Source organism: Scomber japonicus, chromosome 16, assembly GCF_027409825.1.
Source record: "Scomber japonicus isolate fScoJap1 chromosome 16, fScoJap1.pri, whole genome shotgun sequence".
NCBI classification, from domain to species: Eukaryota; Metazoa; Chordata; class Actinopteri; order Scombriformes; family Scombridae; genus Scomber; species Scomber japonicus.
The window spans coordinates 13,682,656-13,703,758 of NC_070593.1; the positions used below are offsets into that span (position 1 = coordinate 13,682,656).

Below are 21,103 nucleotides of genomic sequence, written 5' to 3' on the forward strand. Positions count from 1 at the left end.
TTACAAATTATCACCTCTTTGAAAAGTGTAGATTTTTTTACAGGCATGTGCAAAAAGAACATGGCTGCTCCTACTCTGACCTCCCTACGACCCTCCCTCATTGCAGGTCTGGCTGCTTTCCAGGGTCTGTGGTACTGTATCTGTGAGGGAGAGATGAGGGTCTCTGGCACCAGCTCCACAGAGTGGGGGATTTGATGAATTTGAGGGAGAGAGGGGGGGGTCAACCATGAGCTATGAGCTTTTTTTCTATGGAGTCGTGTTCCAGGGCTCCATGCCCCCTCTGTTTCCATGCGCTTTCAGCGTCACGGGCCTTGTTTTTCCCCCAGAGCTGCGGTTATTATTATCGTGACCAAAGAAGATGTTTGATGTAACAACAGTAATTTGAGCTGAGGTTTTGGACTGCAGCACTTGGGGTATTTTCACCTCCCTGCTAAACCGTATGGCTCTGAGCAGTGTGTAAGCCTAACTGTCATCTGGTGAGAGTATTTTCCATAATAGTCTCAAGTAAGCCCACATCAACTGATTACTCGATAGGGAGAGACACACAAAGTCAAGATAAGGAGTTATAAAAGACATGCCTGAGCACATCTGCAGCAGGTTTGTGATTCAGAGGTGTGAGGAGGAGGAATGCAAACTCACAGGTACAAACACCCTCCCACATGCTGTCATCATACATAACAAACAAATGTTAGATAAAAATCAAGAAATGTTAGTCACTGTACAATGTTATTGGCAGTAAATTACATAACACCCCACATTACATGCTCAATCATCAAGGATGTGTCACTTCTAGTTATTCAATGCTGCAAGCTCTAGCTCAACATCCTCCTCATCCTCATCACCTGTTGTAGGCAGCTCTCTCACTCCTCCACTTGCCTGGAGTGCCACTGAGTCATATGGTTGACTTGACAACACTAATTCAGGTCAAGCATCAGTGCCGAAGCTCAGGAGCACCAGGGTCCAAACAGGCACCTCCACCCCACCCACATATGAATTTAGGACAGATTAAAACACACAAGCAGGAGACAGCATTAAACCCTGACCCTCAAAGACACCCCCCACAAAGAAAAGGAGGCCTTCTCTTCATTCTTTTCTTGCAAGTTAAAAATTACATGACGCCTTGAGGCTGCAAACATTCATGATTATAAATAGGCCTTTTTCACCGCACATTAGTAGGAAAAGCGTAGGTGTTACTACCCTGAAACCAAAGCAGCTACACAGACTTCAGCCATAATTAATGTTATCGTCTGTACCTGTGTTTTCCCTACTGTGAAATGTCAAAATGTCTTCAGTGAAAAAGCCTGGATTGATGCTTTTATACTTTCAGTTCTGCTCACAGGAAAATACCTTAACTTAAATGATCTGAGCACTTCTTCTACCACTGTGGCTTGTAGTGGTTGTGAAATTCCCCACATTACTGCGACTTTCTAAAAGCATCTTGTGACACCATGAAGTATGATGGGATTAAACTGTTAATGCAAGTGAAATGGCAAAATTAAGTGGAACAAGAAATGAAAATTTAAGTGGGACACATGTTCATGAATAAGTGAATTTCACATTGGTGGCAGAATATTTCAAATTGGTCAAGGGAACTTAATATAAATATCTCTATAAATATCTATTTATTTGTGCTTTATAAAGCTCTATAAAGATATATATAAATGACATCATTCACTTGGACTTGAAATGCCATTTTGAAATCCACAAGGAGGAAGAATGCCTCAATAGACCAGAATGCACTGCACCAGAGATAATTTGTTCTTCACTGGAAAGTTTTGATCTCTTAATCTATTAGTATTACTCTCTACACCCTCACATTAAAGCCATGCAGCTGAATGCAACACGTTCAGGCCTGTCCTCAGGAGTACACAGCTGTTCTGGGAAATGTAGGAAATTACCAGGCAACTCGAGATGAAGTGGGTAAAATTAAAACTCCTGAAATGCACTGAGCATCACACCGATGGTTCATAAAAATAACTGAACCTGAGAATCAAGACTGTGGTTATTAAAAGTATACAGTGCAGATTGTGATGGATTATTTAAAGAAACCAGAAGTTGCGGGGGAAAAAAGAACTGCTGGCGTTCACAAAGCGGAGGTGTAGCTGTTTAAGAGAAAGTTGTGTGTGCTGACTTTGCATTCCACAACAGCTTGTGGTTTTCCTCTTTGTACCTGACCAATTTGCCTCATTTGTCTGCCTGCTTATTTTGCATACCGTCAGCTGCTGCGCTCTCTCTCTCTCTCTCTGAACAAACCAGGGGATTGGACAGAGTTCACAAAGAGACACACACACACACACACACACACACACACACACGTACAGAGGGTGCACCGCTATGAAATCAAAACTTGCTGAGCTTGTTCAACAAAAGGCATAAAAGAGATTAACATACATGGTTGCCTTTTACTCAGAATCAGCTCTGCTCACACACATGTTCCAACTTGGGAGACGTGTTACAAACAGGTTCGTTTTTTATTTTTATTGGAATACATATGGTCTGCTGTACAGTTGGCAGCTTCAAGAGACCTACATGCAGAGTGCGCCAGCCACAGTAAGGTTAAAACATGCACAATGTATTAAGTCTAAAAATGAAAAGGAAAAAAAAACAAAACAAAAAAAAACAAAAAAAAAACAGCCTTCCTAAACAGTCCATCTCGCATTGCTGACACACTGACAAGAAAAGAATAAATCATAAAACCCTTTTGATCTGATTTCATTACATACATTTTTGTGTTTGACACCTCTGTCTGTTCGTCTCCTTCTTCTGTACACAAATTCATTTATTAACACTCACAAATTAAAAAGACAAAACCAAACAGTTCCAACCCAAAGGTATGATTGTACAGGCCTGAAATTCTTGTGTGTGTGTGTGTAAGAGAGATGAGCTCCAGTTACATCTTTTTAGTTCCTATGAGATTATTCCTACTAGTTTATGTTCATGTGTGTATGTATATATACATATATACACATACACACACACTTATGTATGTGCGTCTGAGGGCCTCTACGTGTCTTTCTTTGGCTGCACTTACTAACATACAACACTGAAGATGTACAAACCCTGAATTTATGAGCAAGGGAGCACACAGAGCAGCAGAGGCCGGAGTGCTGGATGGTTCCTGATAAAAACAGGGGGGCGACACATGGCGAACCACTCAGCTCTGCGGACCTACTTGCCTCTGATAAAACGCACATAGCTCTCATTCTTCAATGACTATGACACAATCCTGCCCCCCCCTCCCTCTCTCTCTTACTATTAAATGGTCTCTCTCTGATCCACGGCGTATCACCGTGTCTCTGGGTCGTGAGAAATGTCTTGCATTAAAATAACAAAACACAAAATACAGGAAGAAGAACTCTCCAGGAGTGTTATAACAATGAGGAAGAAACATTATCTTGCAAAAAAAAATATCATTCTTAAAATCAAGATGACAAATACTTAAAATATTTCAATAATAAGGCCCACTTTACAAAATTACAAGATTTTCCTTAAATAAAATCTATCTGATATAAGACATCTTTTGTTTAACAAAGAAATAAAAACAGGTAAGCAGAAAAAAACCCTCAAATTGATTATTTCCCCTCTATTTCAGTATCTTAGGGACAGGGTACCCATCTGGGGGAAACACTGGCACTGTCTCTCACTGTAAACTGGAAATACTGTGGAATGATTTTGGCACAATGTTAAAAGGCTGAGATGCAGCTTAACAGGGTGCCACACCTCTGAGAAATGTTGTTCAAATGTACAACAATGTCCTTTCTTAATCTGGTGAGATGATTCTTAAATACTTGTTTTTTCTAATTTGGCTGGTGCAAAAAAACACATGTGGCTACATTACATTCAGCAAACAGCTACCGAGTTTCATTCTGGGACACAAAAGAGGAAGCAGGGAAACTTTTTGACAAAGGGGAATAAGGGGAGGGCATTAGTCGTTTGAGGTCTTAAAGTTAAGTGCTGGTTAAGTGCGGATTACAGCCTTCGACACTCAATGACACCATGACCCTGGCCTCACAATGGAGGCCTTTGAGGACAAGGGGCCTGCTCGCTGCCCAAAAGCCATTTCTGCCTTGCAACTCCAATCTCCACTAAGTACATTCTAGTCTACTTTATAAAAAAGGGGGAAAAAAACAATTACTTGAAAATAACGGATTTTTATCCATACCCCACCAGAGCTTTGGAGGTTTTCTGTTAACTATTTCGCTGGAAGAAGAAAGTAGAAGCAGTCTCTTTTCTCTCCACTCTTTAACTTCAATACCTCTTTTTTTGGCCTTTTGGTTCAAACTCTAACAGCAGCCATCATCCAGATTCTCTGATTCAACAATGTTTTTGCAAAGCTGCCATCACTCAAGGATGAGAGGAGCAAAAGCCACAGAAGTCTTGAACCCTGTAAAGTCATCACTTGAGTCCCACGTGTCTAGTCAGCACAATCCATAATGATACAAATGAGACCTATAACATGTGAGTAATGGCATGTTGTCCATAGCCACAATTGGACACATCCAAGTCCAGGTGCAGGTCTTCATCCTGGCACAACACAAGAGTCCATTTGGGCAGCAGTGGGCAGAGAGAGTGGATGTAAGGTCGGGTTAGCAGTGGTATTAGTGTACTGTGGGGCCTTGTAAGGAAGAAAGGCAAGCGTGCATAGCAGAGGATGGAGTTTCCACTTTGCACCTTAAAAAAGATTTGCTTTCTTTGAAGCGGGTCTCCAGGAGGGAAACCCACCGACACGTCATAAAACCTACAGTTTCCGACAGCTGGGGGCTCCTTCTGGGACCCCTGACTGGAGTCCTCTCTTCAGGGTAACAGGAGAGAGAGAAAGGTTTAAGACGGTAGAATGTAAGACAGACAAATAAATGGCAATGGTTGAACAGTATGGCTATAGTAAGGACGGGTGAAACTGTAGACTGTAATTTAATGGGCGGAGGAAAATAGGTGACACAGGAAACTTTATGGGGGGGGGGGGGCAGCAAGTGCAGGAGAGGGTTGAGGAGGGCATCGGTGTTAGCGCTTGCATCACCTGGTTGCTACACACACACACTAATCCTGACCAACAGTGATGTCAGCCTCCAAAACAAAACAAAATAACAACTCTGACAAACACACGTGCTCACTTGTCATTCAGCGCCTTCTTATTTGGGAACAACCGATATACAACCAAGTGCGTCTCTGGCAGGATGATATGCGATACCCTCCTCTGTTTTAATTATCCCTAACGTGGACATCACTGCCAAGCTGTCTGTCGTCCTCCCTCCTGTATTTAGAAGCCCTGAGTCAAGACGTAGAGACAGGATTAGATGCAGCCGTGACCTCTGACCTTTTGGCTACCAAGGGAGCTGCCCATCATTATCTGGTGACAGGTCTCTGGCCTCCAATAAACAATTCTCTGGACCAACAACACATATCATCACTGGTAAAGACCACAGCTTTCCCTTTTAGGAAATGAGAATCCAAGGAGGATGCGGAGAAATAGAGAGGACTGAAGGAGGGACAGTTGGTTTCTCTGATATGCTAAAAGGAAAACTGGAATTGGTTGAAAAGGTTGTGGAAAATATGGCATTCCCTCTTGGTAAATGAGAAGAGTGGTAGTAGAAACAATAACAGAGGGAAGGACTATATGATCGAGTGTTGGCATGTGCGCAGAGAGCTCTAAACAGCACGTCTGGTCTGTTTTTTGCTCTATCATAAAGCCGGCAGTGGCCGTCAAGAGGCCACATGGCAATCCTTTCTGAGGCTGCGCTGCACCCAGCGACTCTGACAGACAAATCCAAAGGACATAGCTTTTTGGGCGGTGCGGTCTATATTCTTTAAAAGGGTACTTTCAAGTTGCATTCGGAAGAAGAAAGAAAAACTAGCATATTCTCAGGGAACCTTGTCTTGATATCCCTCAGGGAAGAGTTCCTCAACTTGAACCAAAATAGTTTTACAATGTTCCATACAACAATCCCTCAAATGTTAAAAATATACAGTAAAAAAAATTGAACCTTACAATCAGTAATGCATGTCATTTATCTGCAGAATTTGGTGCAAGTCTGAAGTTGTCGGGACAATCCACCTCTATTCTATCTCAAGGCACAGATGAACGTACTGTAGATATCTAGAAGTTAAAGTAATGTGAGTAAGTTTGAAGGTAAACACATTTTTCTAATTTGGACTTAGCGGACTCATCACTATACAGTCACCACATCCACTTTATATGACTGACTGGTATAGTTACAGACATTGCATGGGTGCGGGGGGCGGGGGGGGGGGGGCAGTTCAATGATTGCATATAATCTCCTGCTTGCATAAACAGTAAAGTGGCAAAGCGGCGACAGACTGCTGTCACCTGAAAGAAACCTGTATACATATATATATATATATGAAGACTAATAAATATTACAGCTAGATGGTGGCTGGTAGATACAGGAGAACTGAAACCATCTCCAGCAGGGTCTGACACAACAGCATTAAAATCCATAACAGCGAAGGAGCCAGATGGAGACCAGACTTTAAAAGTTCTTCAGTGGATCCCACGTGTCCCCAGTTGTCACAGTTATGGTTTTGTGATCTTAAAGACCGCAGTCATGTTGAACTTGTGCATCAAGCCGTTAAGTGATTGGTCATTCTCAGCTGCATTCCTTCGCAACATTTGTACATTTTGTTGTAGGATTTACATTGCCTGTTGTACTGCAGTGAATGTGTCAGACCTAAATCCAGCAGGGGTCTATTAAAAGACAGTTTGAAAATGTCTGAGGTTTCTGACATAGCTTTGCACTGCACTTTACCTCAAAGAATACACATTTTCCATAACTGGCCAATGGCAAAAATTAAATTTTATGGCACCCCCATTGCTTTAATGGCCCCCACTAATGAGACATTGCTCCAACATACCAACCGTAAGTTGATATTTTATAAAATAACAAAATAATACACCTCTATAGAAATAAGAAATGGAGATAAACTGGGACGATTCGCACGGCGAACCCAGTCGCATCACAAGCTGGACTGTCAGTTCCTTGTGGTTAAAAGTCCAAACCCCACTCCTGGTGTCTTCCTATGACTGACTGGTTGGCATGTCACAGTGTTTGCAGCAGCACTGAAAATATGTCCGCCTTGCCAGGCCAGGTTTGCTGGTAATCCAAGGTCCAATGTTCTGTTTAAACAGAAACTCCATTTAACTATGGCTCTCTCAAAACACACGAATGAGGACAGTTGCAACAGCTGTAAAACAAAGCACCATGGAAATTGTAGCATGGTTTGAGGTTATAAACAACCCCCACCCTCCCCCCCGCATCCCCTCAATTTTTTTCTACATGTGCATTGCATTTCATTGCGTGCAAACATTTTTTTGTCTTGACATGGTTGGACAGAAAGGGAAAAGATGATGCAGAACAGGAAGCGAATTACAAAGAATCAAAATAACTGGTTAAGATGGCACAAAGCATAAATAAGGTCCCAGTCTGTCAGGTATAATGTGTATATATGTGTGTCTGCTCCTAAAATGCATCCAACCAGCAATCCTTTAAGCAGAGTGCATGCTGAGTCACAATCTTTCAAGTGCTCTTCATTTATTACTTAAAAACATGCAAATGCTCTCTCAACATCTAAGACCTCAAATTAAATCCAGTTTTGAGGCTGGCGCATGCCAGAAAGTGGTGACACGGGTTAAAAACAAATCTAAAGTTTAAATGTGCATGTGTTTGTACGTGTTGTGGATTTACACGTGAGAAGTCAGGAAAAAGGGACATATGGCCTTGTTTTATTATCAAAGCAAATATGAGCTCAGTAAAAAAAATGATGCGAGTCAGCAAAAAAAAAAAAAAAAGAAAAAAAAAAAGAGTAATTCGCTTCCTGTTTTTGGTCACATTTAAAGTAAAGATCCTTTAGTTTGTGAAGTATACTGCATGAAAATCCAACCCTGCGAGATGAAGATGCATCTTTAACATTGTATTGCTGCTGATTAAACATAGTGTTGTCTTTTCATTGATAACAAAAAGGTTGAAACTCTGATTTGATGCAAAAGGGACACACATCCAGCTCCACTGAGGTCACAGTAATGGTCCTCTGAGAAAAAGCATTGAGTCCTCCATTCCTCTAACTCTCTTTAAACCCTCTCTGGCACGCAGAAAAATCTCCAGCCGTCCCCCAGCATGCCAGCCTCTCCCTTGTCAGGCTCCAGGATTACACTATAATACATCCAACACAAGAAGCAGAAGAGGATACATGGGCTGGTGAGGCAACCCCCACAAACACTGTGCAGGCACTGTCTTTCCATTTATGCCTCTTTTGGGGGCAGAGAATGTTCCGGATAGGAAGAGCTGTTCATTTCTCAGTGTACACTCAAGGTCAGAGTGAGGATGTCAAAGCTGTGGTTTGTTGTTCTGGATGCCTGCAAATGTTATTTTGTTGTTATTTTTCTTGTAATAAAAGCTGCAGATGTTGTTGGAGATGGTGGTGACACATTAGCCATTAGGTGATGGTAGACTGGTGTTTGGCCCTCCCGTTGCCACTGAGAGGTGGAGTGCTGTTAAAAAAAGAGGAAACAGATCTTACTTAATACTTTTCTCACTTTATGTGTCCCCTTGACACTTCATCACATTTATACACCTTTCTTTATAAACAGATTTATAATTAAACAAGTTGAGGATTGTGTACCTATCTGGTCAACGGCATACAAGATTAATATCATGATTATATAATAGAATACAAAACTTTACAAAAAACTGTTTATGTCAGATGGAAATAGGAGAGAATCAGGCCTGGAGACAACTGAGGATGGTTGGAGTAATTTACTGGAAAGCCAGACTCCCACTACCAACTCAAGGTCCTGGTTTTGTTGGTAATGTTGGAACTGATGTTGGAAGAACATAACATGATAATTTTCTATTCCAAAATTAAATTTTATACAGAGATTCTCAGGGACAAATGAAGGCTGGAGGCAGTGTTATGTAGTCAGTAGAAGTAGTCAGCCCCCCCCCCCCACCTCACACACACATTTTCTGGGTTTCTCTTCCTCTTTCATCTACACTGGTAAGAGACTGATGTCATGACATATTTGGAATAAAGGTTGATTGCTCTATTGTGACATTATATCTTATATATTAATATACTTTTGGTTGCTATACTGTAAAGTGACACTGGCCTTTATCTAAAGAGTACAATGTGTTAAGTACCTGAAAAAATGACTACCTACCACTTAAACTTAAACCCAAAAGACTCTCTTAGTTTGGTTACACTACAGTTCCTAAGGAATGGCCTTGCTCATGGACACTACAGCCGCTTATTTAAAGTGAATCTAGGACTACTGCTGCCACCATGATGGATGTACAACAGCCATCCAGCTCTTTAAAGAGATGTGACATAATTACAAATGAGTAAATCATATCAGGCTCCTTTGATAAATGAGTGTTTGTCTTTGTTTAATGTTTTAAAAGAAAAGAACAGAGACTGCCATCTTCTACCTGTCCTCTATGTTGCTGATGTCCTGCTCAGACCTGGGAGGTCTAGTGATGTTCAGACTGACGGTGGCTCCACGGTCGACTCCCGGCTCCACCCCTCTCTGCCCTGGCTCCTGAACCTTGACTCCGACCAGACCAGAGCTCCCCTCTAGATGAAGCCCCTGCTGTCTTGGACACCCGGTCATAAGAGCTCCCCAGGTGGTGTGAGTCGCTGCTGGGTATCTGTCGTCTCCAGGAGGCTGGGCTGTGGCTCGTGTTGGGACTGGGCTCTACGCTATCAGTGGCCTGAAGAGGTTAAAAATATAGATAATGAGTCAATACAAACCTTCTAGCAGCTCCAGAAAGTTTATGTTCAATAAGTGGATTGAGTTGGGATCAAATTAAAACAAAGGTCACTTAATTCAATAAATCTCATAGTTATGTACAGGAGATGTAGGCATTTGGTTTGAATGGTTTGGGGCCTTGTTTGGACCTTTGTATTATGTGGGCATTAAATACATGCTGTTTATGTTAACTGGTGTGTGACAAGGAAAGTCTGCCATGTGGATTTGTGCCAGGGGAAAAATCCCCAACCAAAAACCCCAAACTGAGAGATTTATAATTTGGTGGCTGCAACGGCACGTCCCCTTTCATAACCTCAGTAACCCTGCTCTAAGAAAGCGAGAGTTAGATGACGATGCAATTCCTAAAACACACAGGAACAGCACCCCGCTCCTGTAATTTCAGCTTTAAAAAAGCACCATAATTAGTGACATTTGGTGGGTTGGAGTTGGCTTCTGATGCAGTTTTAGAACACATTCTCGCTAATTGGCTTTAATGGAGCCCTGCTGGACTGCCTTTCTCCGTCTCCAGGGGTAACAGACAGGAAATAAGTCACCGGCTAACCCTGGCAAGTAGGCGTGCTCTATGTGGTCACTTCCTGCTCCAGTCACAGAGGGGAGGAAACGGGAGAGTGGCATATTCTCCTTCTATGGTAAGCTACTGCTGCAGGACTGGGGGCTTTCACAAGGTTGCTATGTAATGTGCTTCCAGTGTTCCTCCTACACTCAGCAGGAGGCTTGTACACTATTCAGCATTCTGTAATGGGCTTAAAATAATAAACTGAACAGAAAAAACACAGTATGTTTCCTCTGGCTAAAACAAAAAGCTTAAAAATGAATTAACACTAAACTAAACATTTTAAAAAAAAGATGTGTAGCTTCAGTAGAAGGAAAAGTAAGTAAAGTCTGTGTGTGCCAATGGAGAGATTTTTCCCATGTGGCTAAAAGTTAATTTAAGAAAAATATTTGGGGTAGAGGAACTTCAGCCTGTAATAGGTGCTGTTAAGTAAGTTGATGTGCCACAGCAGAGGAAATCTACTGGGAACAGCAAGTGCTGCCGTCATCACAGACCTGCTCCTGCTCACATTTGAATGCCTTCGGCCATGGAAACCCACATTTACAGGCTGTCACAATAAGACACATTAAATCGTCTCTGGAAACACAGCTTATCAGACAATATGTGAAGAGAGAAAAGGTGAGACTGAGAAAAGAAGCACTCTTGGGTACAATACTTGGCTGTGGACAGAATACTCTCCTGTTGTAAGATAAATAAAGTTTTAGCCTTCACAGTTCAATATTTACATTTATGGAATTAATTAATTAAGCCCTTATTTGTTAAATGTGCCGCGTGGATTTTTCAGGCAAACAAAGGATTTATCAGTGCCATTTATAAGAAAACCAAAGAGAAGCTGTGAGTCTGCTTTCTAATACAGCATGAAGGCCAACAGATTTAAGAAATAACACAAGGAACGTGTCAGAGCTCCTGCAGAACAAATTAGATCCCTGCTTTAAATCTTTCTGCCCTTGGTCTCACACACACACAATTTTAAAAAGAAACAATGTTGCTTCGCCAACTCAAACTCTTAAATCACCTCTTCAGGAAGACAATACTTGTGACACTCCAGGTGAAATGTTTTAAAAGAGTTGAAGTTTATGTTTGATTTGTTCAGATGATATTTGTTGGTTGTGATGAATAAAAAGCTATTGATTTGTTGCTTCTCATGGGTCATTTGTGCAGTGTCTGTTTTCTGAAAACACCATGCTGCAGTCTGCTGCACAGATTGTTTTTCCAGAGGGATTTTTCCCCGCGGGTCACATCAGGCGAAGAGGCAGAGCAGCTCGGATCCCACACTTTACCTTGCTGCTGCTGGTTTTTGACTCAACAAAGGATGTTTTGGTATCTCGCTCATTAGCCATATCGGCCTCGCTGTCCTCAGCCAAACATAAGTTCACGGCTCATTCATGTACAGGCTGAGGTTTCCTGCTGCTACAGAGGGGAGGAAGTACTACAATACTGTTCTGTTCTGTACTCTGAGGTGTGGAGTGACAGCTACAGAGAGAAACCACTCCTGATTTTAACACTGAAATATTAGGCATATTCATATCGGAATTGAACTTCAAGTCTGTTTTTGACAAAATATCAACCAAATACAAACTATTTCCCCACGACTACTTCTCACCACCTCTATTATCAGAGCCAATAGCAATACTAAGAGTCTACAGCCATGTTTGCAGCTCTGTAAGTTTTGAGCTAAATGCTAACATCAGTAAGCTAACATAACCACAATGACAGTGCTGACATGCTGATGTTTAGCAGATATTGTTTACAATGTTACTGACATACCAACATTTGCTAATTAGTACAAAACACAAAGTACAGCTGAGGCTGCTGTGAATGGCATTCATTTTGCAGGTAGGCTATTTTGTCTAAACCAAAGTATTACACAAACTATCACTTTGACCTGATAGTGGTGAAAAATGAAAGGTTAAAGGAGTTGTTACAGTTTGCAATGTAGGGAACATGCATATCAAGTCTCATAACTGAAGAGATATTTCACTTTAAACTACAAATGTGAACCATATTATAATATTAGAGGGATGACCAAAGTCACAGGAATTCATTATCTGTCAAAGTCATCTAGTAGATGTAAAGATATTTCCATGGATAAGTACAAAGACTTTCCTGCTGGTGGTGCTAATAGAAAATTCAGGGCATCACCAAAGTCAGTGGGCTTCATCCTCTGGGGATCATGAATGTCTGTACCACATTTCATGGAAATCCATCTAATAGTTCAGTCTGGAACAAAGTTGTGGACAGAGTGATATTGCATCCATCAAACCATGCTGCTAGTGTGGCAAAACATTTGCACCATTAATACTGGTCTGAAGAAACCAGACCCAACAGTTAAGGTTTCAACTGACTGAAGGACAGCCATGATGATATGACCTTTCAATCAATGAAGAGATGTTATTTTCTGTCCCCACATGGGTTGAATAGATGCCATCCAAATAATTTATAGATGAAGGTTAAAAACAGAAATGTAATCAATAGGCTATTAGTTTGCCAAGGCTGCTACAGGGAACTTTAGGGGATTGGGAATGTTGTCTCCTCCTGAATGGCAGTTCATCTGCAGTGCAGTAAGTCGATCTCTGCAATACTCTCATCGCTGGGAAGTGTTTGACAGAAGTGGTCATAAAAAAAAATGACAGTCATGTAGACAGGAGAGAGATTTTATTCTGAGAATTTCCCTGTGCTCATGCTGTTTTAACCAGTTTTTTATGCATAAATGTCCAAAACACTAACTTCATATTGATTAACAGCTACTAATTACACGCCTACTCCAGCTTTAAGGGATCGTGGTTTGGCCAAATATAGAGGAGTACAGCTACAAGTGAACATCAATAGGATGTCAGTTAATGATGACTAGCTACATTCCTCCTCCATCAAACCATGTGGCCCCATCTACAAGCTTGTAATAATACAACTCTCTTCTGTCAACCTTTGACACCGCAATCACAAACTAATCCCTAACCTCCCACTGTCCTGACTCCAGCTGTATTTATCCAAACCTCTCGGGAATGGACGCAGTTCAAGACCACTGAAATGTACTGAAAATCCAAACCAAACATTATCGTCTATAAGACATGCTTAAAAAGACCAATTGTGATTTGAAGCATGTTTTTCTTGCACTCTGGCAATTCTTGATCATAATTGCTATCCAAATGAAGAGACCAGTTCATGCATCAAACATGGGGATGAACAAGGTTTCACCACAACATAGAATCAATCAAAGGGGTTAAGGAAATTCCCATAACCAAGTACAAAATGCATAACTGGTAAAAACAAAAAACAAAAACTGAAAGAAGTACAACGGTTCATCAGGTCATGGCTGATTAACCACATCACAGCAGAGATGGGGACTTGATTCGAATAGCCCATCTCCAGATTCATCAAGTGTGACTGATGTAGGGCAGTCAGAGAGATGAGACAAAGACTTATGAGCTGAGTTGAAACTGAAAAAAGTGGCTCCATGTGGTGGAACTGACGTGGGCACCGAGCCTGACACAATCCCTCAAATACATGACTCGAAGCCACTTTGTTAATGTGAAGGTCTGGATGAAAAATCAAATAAGAGGATGGGAATAAAAAGGAATAGAGAGGGAGGGGAGCAGTCAGAGGCTAAATAAAAGTCCCCTAATATTTTCTACCAGTCTATATCAGCACTGAGCATGAGGCCTTAAGGGTTGAGGCTCAGTGTTAGACAGATTTCATGAAGCCCACTGAGGTTTTAATGAGAGGGAGTGGTCCTAAAGACAATGTTAAATGGAGTTGCCATGTTTTAATACAATGGCTCGCCCGGCTGGAAATAAGACACCCTGGCTCTCCAGGTCTGTGTCCGTTGTCTTTGCTTACCCCTGCAATCATTGATCAAGAACAGCAGAAATAAACACACTTTATTGCAATACACTAATTCAATAATCTAATCATGTATAATATACTGTGTCAACAAAAAATGTCAAAAAAGACCCATATCATGAGAACTCTTTCTAAGGTTATCAACAGAAGATCTCAGTGTACTGAATAAATGCAAAACTAAAATAACTCATTGCCCTTAATAACAAACAACACCAAATATGACTGATGATACATCTCGCATGTATGTGTCTGTCTCCTTGGTAACGTCTCCTTGGTACTTATGGAGGCAAGCACAGGGAGCTTACTCAAGGGCTCTAGTCCAGCCTAGTTTGTCAAACTGACAGGATGACATGTTATTGCAGCCGTGGAGCCCATTCTGTAAGCAGTGTTACAGCCATATGATAATATATTATATACCAATAGACAAGTAAGTTAATACTTTAACCCATTAGCACTTTTCACCTCATCTTTCTGACGACTTGTATAAACTTTCACACTCCATTTTTTAAGTAGATATGCTCACAATCTACATGTGAATGCCCAACTCAGTCCAGATATTCTATAGAGTTGAGTTGTTGTTAAACTCAAAGTAATGGACACATATTAAATATTTTATGTAAAACTATATAGAGAGAGAGTACACAGAGGTAAGTATTTGAGCAGTTATCTTCCTTAATGTTTGTATAAAGAAGCAATGCAGCCTGGAAGGGGCACAGACTGTAATGTGGTGGCACACATAATACAAGAAAACTATTTTCTTCTCCTTGAGGTTTTCCTAACCTCCTTTTCCCCCTGTTGAGGTCTTTTTCATTTCCATCCTCCCTCTTTCTTTTTGTCCCACCCTTTTCTTTTTGTGCTTACTGGGGCAGCAGGAGTGGGGCATTGCAGAACTGCTGTGCTAAGCTTGAAGGCGCAGAGCTTGGCGTCAGGGAAAAATACAAGCTGAGCTCTCGTGCAAAGTGGACACACCAGGAGCTAAGCTTTGTGGTTCTACTTTCTGGACTCTTATCTGAAATATAGAACTACTTTCAGAGTGTTATGGTTAACACCTTCACCTGTATTACAATTTGTATCTGACAGAGTATTTTAAAAAGTTGTATTTGCAGTAATAGCTTAGAAATATGTTTGTTTTATGTCAGAAATGTTGGAAAACTTTACAATAAACACTGCACAAGGGTGTAACACAACTAAATTAATGGCTTTTCCCTCCCATGTCCCATGTGTGATGCATTTGGTATTCAATGTTAACAAAACCCTATCATCTTCAACCCAGTACAAGGAAACATTTGTCATATTAATGTAGACAAACACACCATGTATTAGTGATAAGACATGACTTAGATAAAGAGATTTTTAATTAAATGTTTCTCTTTGCTTCTATTCATGTTTTCTCTGAGGTAGCACTTTCCCTCATCGTAAAAACATTGAATACTTAAATATTATTACCTAATTCTGCCAAATACTAATACTAACACTATTTCTTTATTTCAGGCTACATCAAATTAATATTTATCATACTTTTTACTTCCTGTGCAGTATGAAGTTCCTTTTCCTCTTTCCACTTGATTATCTAATTATTTCTTTCTTTCTTGTACTGTTTTAATTAAACACATTTTAAGTGAGCAAAAAAATATAAGAACCTAAAGATGTTCATCCTACCTGTGGTTGTTGCGTGTATGATCGGCCCCAGGACTGAGAGGTAACAGGTGCGTGGGGTACAGTCTTTCCCTGGTTTCCTGCTTCCATGGTGGGAGACTGAGAACTCTTGCCTCGACGGAGCACTGGTTCCTCCACTTCTCTGGTGTTAGTAACCACACTATTGATTCTACGCATGTACACCTGAGAAGAACAAAGAGCAAAACTCATGCAGCCATGAAGTAGTTCACACCAATTTATTATTCTTTTAGTGCTAAAAATGTTCTCATTATCAACTCAAGATATGGTGTCACACATTTATTCATTATCTTACCTCTGCAGGTGATGGCTTGGCTCCCTTTGTTTCTACAGTATTCCCACCAGCTCCTCTGTTTACCACTTCCTCTGTGTCAATGGTGGTCGCCCGATAGGCCCTCCATGTTGTCGCAGTTTCTGCCTCGTCTTCTGACACACCGTCCGTCATCGTCCTGGCACCCCCTCTTCCTCTACCCATCTCATCCACTGACCCAGGGCCACGGTTCTTCCAGGTGCTTCTAACCGTCACATTCTTCATGTCAGGTATACTTTCTTCCTGGGAGTGCTGGGTTTGTCTTTGGCTTCTCCAGCTGGTGACTGTGGTGGTGCTGCTGCTGCTTTCAAAGCCCGACTCTGTGTCGTTGAAGTCTGCGGAGGTTGTGTCTGGGGACTGGAGGCTGAAGTTGCTGCGTTGGCAGCACAGGTGACTGGTGGTGGTCTCCAGTCTAGAAGTGTTGTGTTGTTTGGGTCTTAAAGAGGAATCATTGTGGTCATCCGCCCCACAATCTTGGTCCTGGCATGGCCGCAAGGTGATCTCACTCTTGGGGATGGAGATTTCATAGGGGATGGAGATACTGCCATGGTGCTCGCTGCTGGGGCCTAGTAATTTAATAAAAGTTAAATAAACAAAGGAGAAAAAAGGCTCACAGCAATGTAGTGATGTGAAAATAAATGTTTGTGTTTAGTCCTTCAACAAAATCTTATTGCAATCATGGAAATGGAAAATACTCTATTTTAAATTTAATACTATAACAACACAAAGATTTATTTAAAAATAAAACCAAACATTATTAATGAAGGTACAATTGTACTGCACAAGATGTAGTGATGCTAGTATATGAATAATATAAATGGCTCAAAATGTAAACAAAAGTATGACACTACAGGCACACTAATACTAGAAGTTTTCATCTGTACTGAAGGTGGTGTATGAATGGCCTCATGTCACGATGATGGGAGGCATCCATTGCATGTGCGATCAACAGACACTTTACTGCAATAATGTTTTCATTTACCATTACAGAATGTATGTGTAAAACGGTCTAGAGAGTTTACTGAAGTGTAATTGTTTTTGCGAATTGTCAAAATGACCATTACATTACCTATGAGGATGTTACTGGTGGATGTGTGGCGTTCTTTGACAGGCAGGGGTTCACTGGAAACACTGCTGCTGCGGCTGCTGGTTCTGGAGGAGTTTGGGTCATTGGGATAGATGGTTATACTACTGGTCATTTTACTAGCGGTGGACACGATCGGTTTGGTGGAGATTTTGGGCTTGCCATTTGTGGACAAGGGTTCTGAAATCATCACTTCCTTCCTGTCAATTTCAACAATTGCTGGCTTGATGACAGCTCTTGATCTCAGTGCCTCACGCGGGCTGCAAACACGTTGGATCTCAATCCCTGATGGAGTGTGCGTGGGCCCATGGTGGCCTCCCTCGGCTAAATTTGTTTTGCTGTGGAGCTCCTCGTCAAAGGAGCTCCTGGAGGAAGATCCCTCTGATTGCGAGTCATGGACATGGGAGTATCTAGAATATCTGGAGGTTGCAGTCCTACTACTTATATTTGTAGTAGTCGTTTCAGTTGCAGGCTCTGGCTCAGAGGGTCTTGAACCAGTAGATTCAGTTTCTGAAGCAGAGGAATGACCCTCTGACCCCTGGTCATTGGGCAGCAGTGGAGTGACATGGGATCTGTAGGCTGTGTAGGAGCCATTGGCTTTGGACAGGGTGGAGGCGACAGACACAGAGACAGATTCCTGAACCTGGTCTATTGATTCCTGATCTGAGGCAGATGCTATGTCCTTCTCTAGTGCAGATATATTGTTGATGTTACTGGAGCTGTCAGGCACTACATCAGAGCTGTTTGATTCACTGTCACTACCTACATACAATTTTGAAAACTTGTCTGCTCTTTTTTTGCTCTGTTCAGACTGTTCGTTCTGTTTGTGAACTGTCCTCAGTGGCTTCTGGTCATTAGCTGCTGGAGGGTAGCGACTAAGAACAGACATTTTTTTAACATCACTAGAAGGTGTATTCATAGAGCTGTATGTGGCAGCTCGTGTCTTGTCATCAGTTCGTCCTGTCTCCCTTATTCCGTTATCAGATGAAATTGCAGTAGTTGAGGTTTTGGGTGTCCTTCTGCTCTTGTGAGCAGGGCTGAGAGCTCTCCTCACAGATTTAGGTGAGCTCTCCTCCGAGTGGCTAAGCTCTTTGTTCCTCAGCTTGGTTTCTCTCTTGTGCTGAGGAGAGAGATCCCTGCTCCTGTGTTTGGGTGAGCTTGGTTCTGAGACAGTTGCAGCACTCCTGTATTTAGGCTTCTCCTGTCTGAAACCTCCCTTTACAGTAATCTCTTCATTCTCAGCTTTGCCGTTCTCCAGGAGCTTAGCGGGGCCTTTGGAGCAAATGATAGAGCTTCCATTGCCATGTTTATCCACATTACTGGTTCCATTTCCTCCAATTCCAACTCTTCCGTACAGCTGCGTCCTGAGCTGTTCCACCTGCTCGCTCAGTTGTCGAGCCCGGTTTCGCTCCATCTGGAACTTCTCGTGAAGTTCGCCATTTTTGGACTCAGAGTTCTTCAGGTCCTCCTCCACTATCTCCATCTGCTTGAGCCGGTTCTTCAGCCTCTCTACTTCCTGCGTCAACTCCTTTACTTTGTTGTCCTCTTCCTGAGATCCTTCACTGTTTTTCTCATTCTCAGATTTGTTCATGAGGCCAATGTTGTCATCAGTCAGCTTCAAGTAGTCAAGGCTCTTCTTGCGTCCAGCCAGTTTACTGCTGAGGAGTCCTGTGGATAGCTCATCTTCAATTCTTGATCTCATAAAATCTGCACGACCAGGATCTGCGGACATGCCAAGTCGATTCTTCTGGTGCTCCAGTTTTTCTGTCAAATTTAGGATGATCTTCTCGTCCTCCCTCTGTTTCTCTAGTAGCCTCTTACGCTCACTCACAAAGGTCTGGGTAAATCCTTTGAATTTCTCAAGCTCCATGGCCAAAACCTGTTCTGCTTTTTCCAACTTTGTCTCAGAGCCCTCCACCTCCTTCAAACGAGCTTTGAGCATGTCCAACTCACTCGAGAGCTTCTTGGTTAAGTTCTTCTCCTCATTTAGGCTGAGGCAGAGCTGGCTACAGTCAGACTTGCTTTTCCCAAAGGCTTCTTCCAGTTTCTCCAGTTCTGCCATCCTCCGTTGTAGACGTTCAATCTCTGCCCTTAGCTCTACTGTGAGACTTTCCTCCTCTTCCAGTTTCTCTCTCACCGTGCGACAGAGGTCCTCAGCTTTGCGTACCTCTTCATCCTTACCCTGGATCTTCAGGAGACGTTTTCTCAGGGCCTCCACATCAGCAAGCAGGGATGAGTTGCTGCCTTCTGCCTGGATGATCTTGTCCTGTAGATGAGAGAGAGAGAGAAGGGAAGTGAGAAAAAGAGAGATCAACCATTCATTAATCTGTTTATGTACTGTATATTTATGTTCCACTTCAATCCACTCAATTGCTTCTGAAAAGCAGACACAAACAAACAAACACAAACACTGTCGGAAATCAACCAGTACTGACCTGGAGGTCAAGCAGCTCATCCTCGGACTTCTGCAGCTTGGTAGTGGCTTCTTCCAGTTCATCCAGTCTTCGACCGAGACTCTGCAGTTTGTGCCGCAGGTGGCGGTGTGTCATGTCTTTGTGATCAGACATGGCCACAAATCTCTTTGAGTTAAGTGTCTTGTATGTGTTCTGTTCTTCTGGTTATTTGATGACAGCGTTTTGGGAGGTCCACATTTGTGTTTGTGTCCTTTAGGCTGGCCTCAAGTGTTATACAGTGGCCAATGTGAGAGGTGTTGTCACTACTCCTTTCTCTCAGCGGTCCGTGTTGTTTTGTTTTTGTGACTGTCTTTAAAACTTTGAAGTTCCCTCAGAGTGGTGTTTAGCAGACAAATCTGTCATCTGTAGGAGTGAGAGAGGAAACAAACACTTAGTCATCGCCAATTTGTCAATGACAGTCATTTGCATTCTAACTCTTGTAACTCAGTGTATTAAAAAGGAGTGAGAAAGGGGAAAAAAGAGATTAGCTGGCTACACATGAAAGCACACAAGCACAGTCAGGATATTATTTCACAGTTTCATCTAATTGCTGTGACACAAACCATAGGACACTGGCTGGCACACATAAACAAAGACACACTCTCACATACACACACGCAAATCCTAGGCAGACAACCAAATGTGACAGGGACATGATACAAGACCTACTATTTTAGAGAAGTTAATTACAAATTTGACTAGTTACCAACCGAGTTGCCAACCTTTGATCCATAAAAATAAAACTATATGAGTAGGTATAACATGGACATAATATGCAAATATGCTGCACCCTTCTCTTCCTTTCTGTCATTGAACCACCATGTATTTCACCTTGCCTGTCCTTTAAGGGAGCTGTGGGTGGGTTGCACTGCTTACATGTGTGTGTGCTGATGGGGGTTTAAACATGCCAGCACATGCACACACACTTTGTTGTCTCCCTGCTCTTGTATCCCACATTGATTTCAGCTTGCCTGCCTTCTGCTGACAGCAGCATATCTCAATAATACCGGCCTCCTTCGCACATACACAGCCATCACCGAGGCAACCACTACATCAGGCCCGTCACAACACTACACCATTCATGGGCCACTTGGGACGGCTGTGATGATAAAACAAAACTATGACCCGGACTATTAGAAAGAGATGAATTAGCTCTAACATGAGGCAAGATCCCATATTAAAGAAATCTAGTAATAGCTACAAATAAGGATGCCGCAGCTGTGTTGTCCTTTTGTTAGTCAGTACAATTGACTCCTTACAACCTTCTTCTATCTCTCAGCCCTGCATTGATCAGTGTGATGAGAACAACGATTATTAGCACAGCACAGTCCGGATGTCAGCATGACCTCCATCAATCGAAAAGCTGAAGCTTTTGTCTCTTGCAATATTCAGGTAGCGGGCTTTACTG

At 42.0% G+C, this 21,103-nt stretch overlaps 1 protein-coding gene across 2 annotated transcripts in view; it reads right to left on the reverse strand.

Annotated features, from left to right (window-relative positions):
- Positions 1-9,448: 9,448 nt before the first annotated feature.
- The window catches only part of luzp1 (leucine zipper protein 1), a 41,585-nt gene continuing 29,930 nt past the window's right edge, over positions 9,449-21,103 (reverse strand). For both annotated transcript variants that reach the window (XM_053335660.1, XM_053335659.1), the window contains 5 exons: positions 19,678-20,058; positions 17,228-19,508; positions 16,144-16,724; positions 15,834-16,013; positions 9,449-9,722 (listed from right to left, as the gene is read on the reverse strand). In XM_053335660.1, the coding sequence (XP_053191635.1) occupies positions 9,483-9,722; positions 15,834-16,013; positions 16,144-16,724; positions 17,228-19,508; positions 19,678-19,809 (3,414 nt within the window). In that variant the 5' untranslated portion in view covers positions 19,810-20,058 and the 3' untranslated portion in view covers positions 9,449-9,482. The remainder of the gene's footprint in view (positions 9,723-15,833; positions 16,014-16,143; positions 16,725-17,227; positions 19,509-19,677; positions 20,059-21,103) is intronic.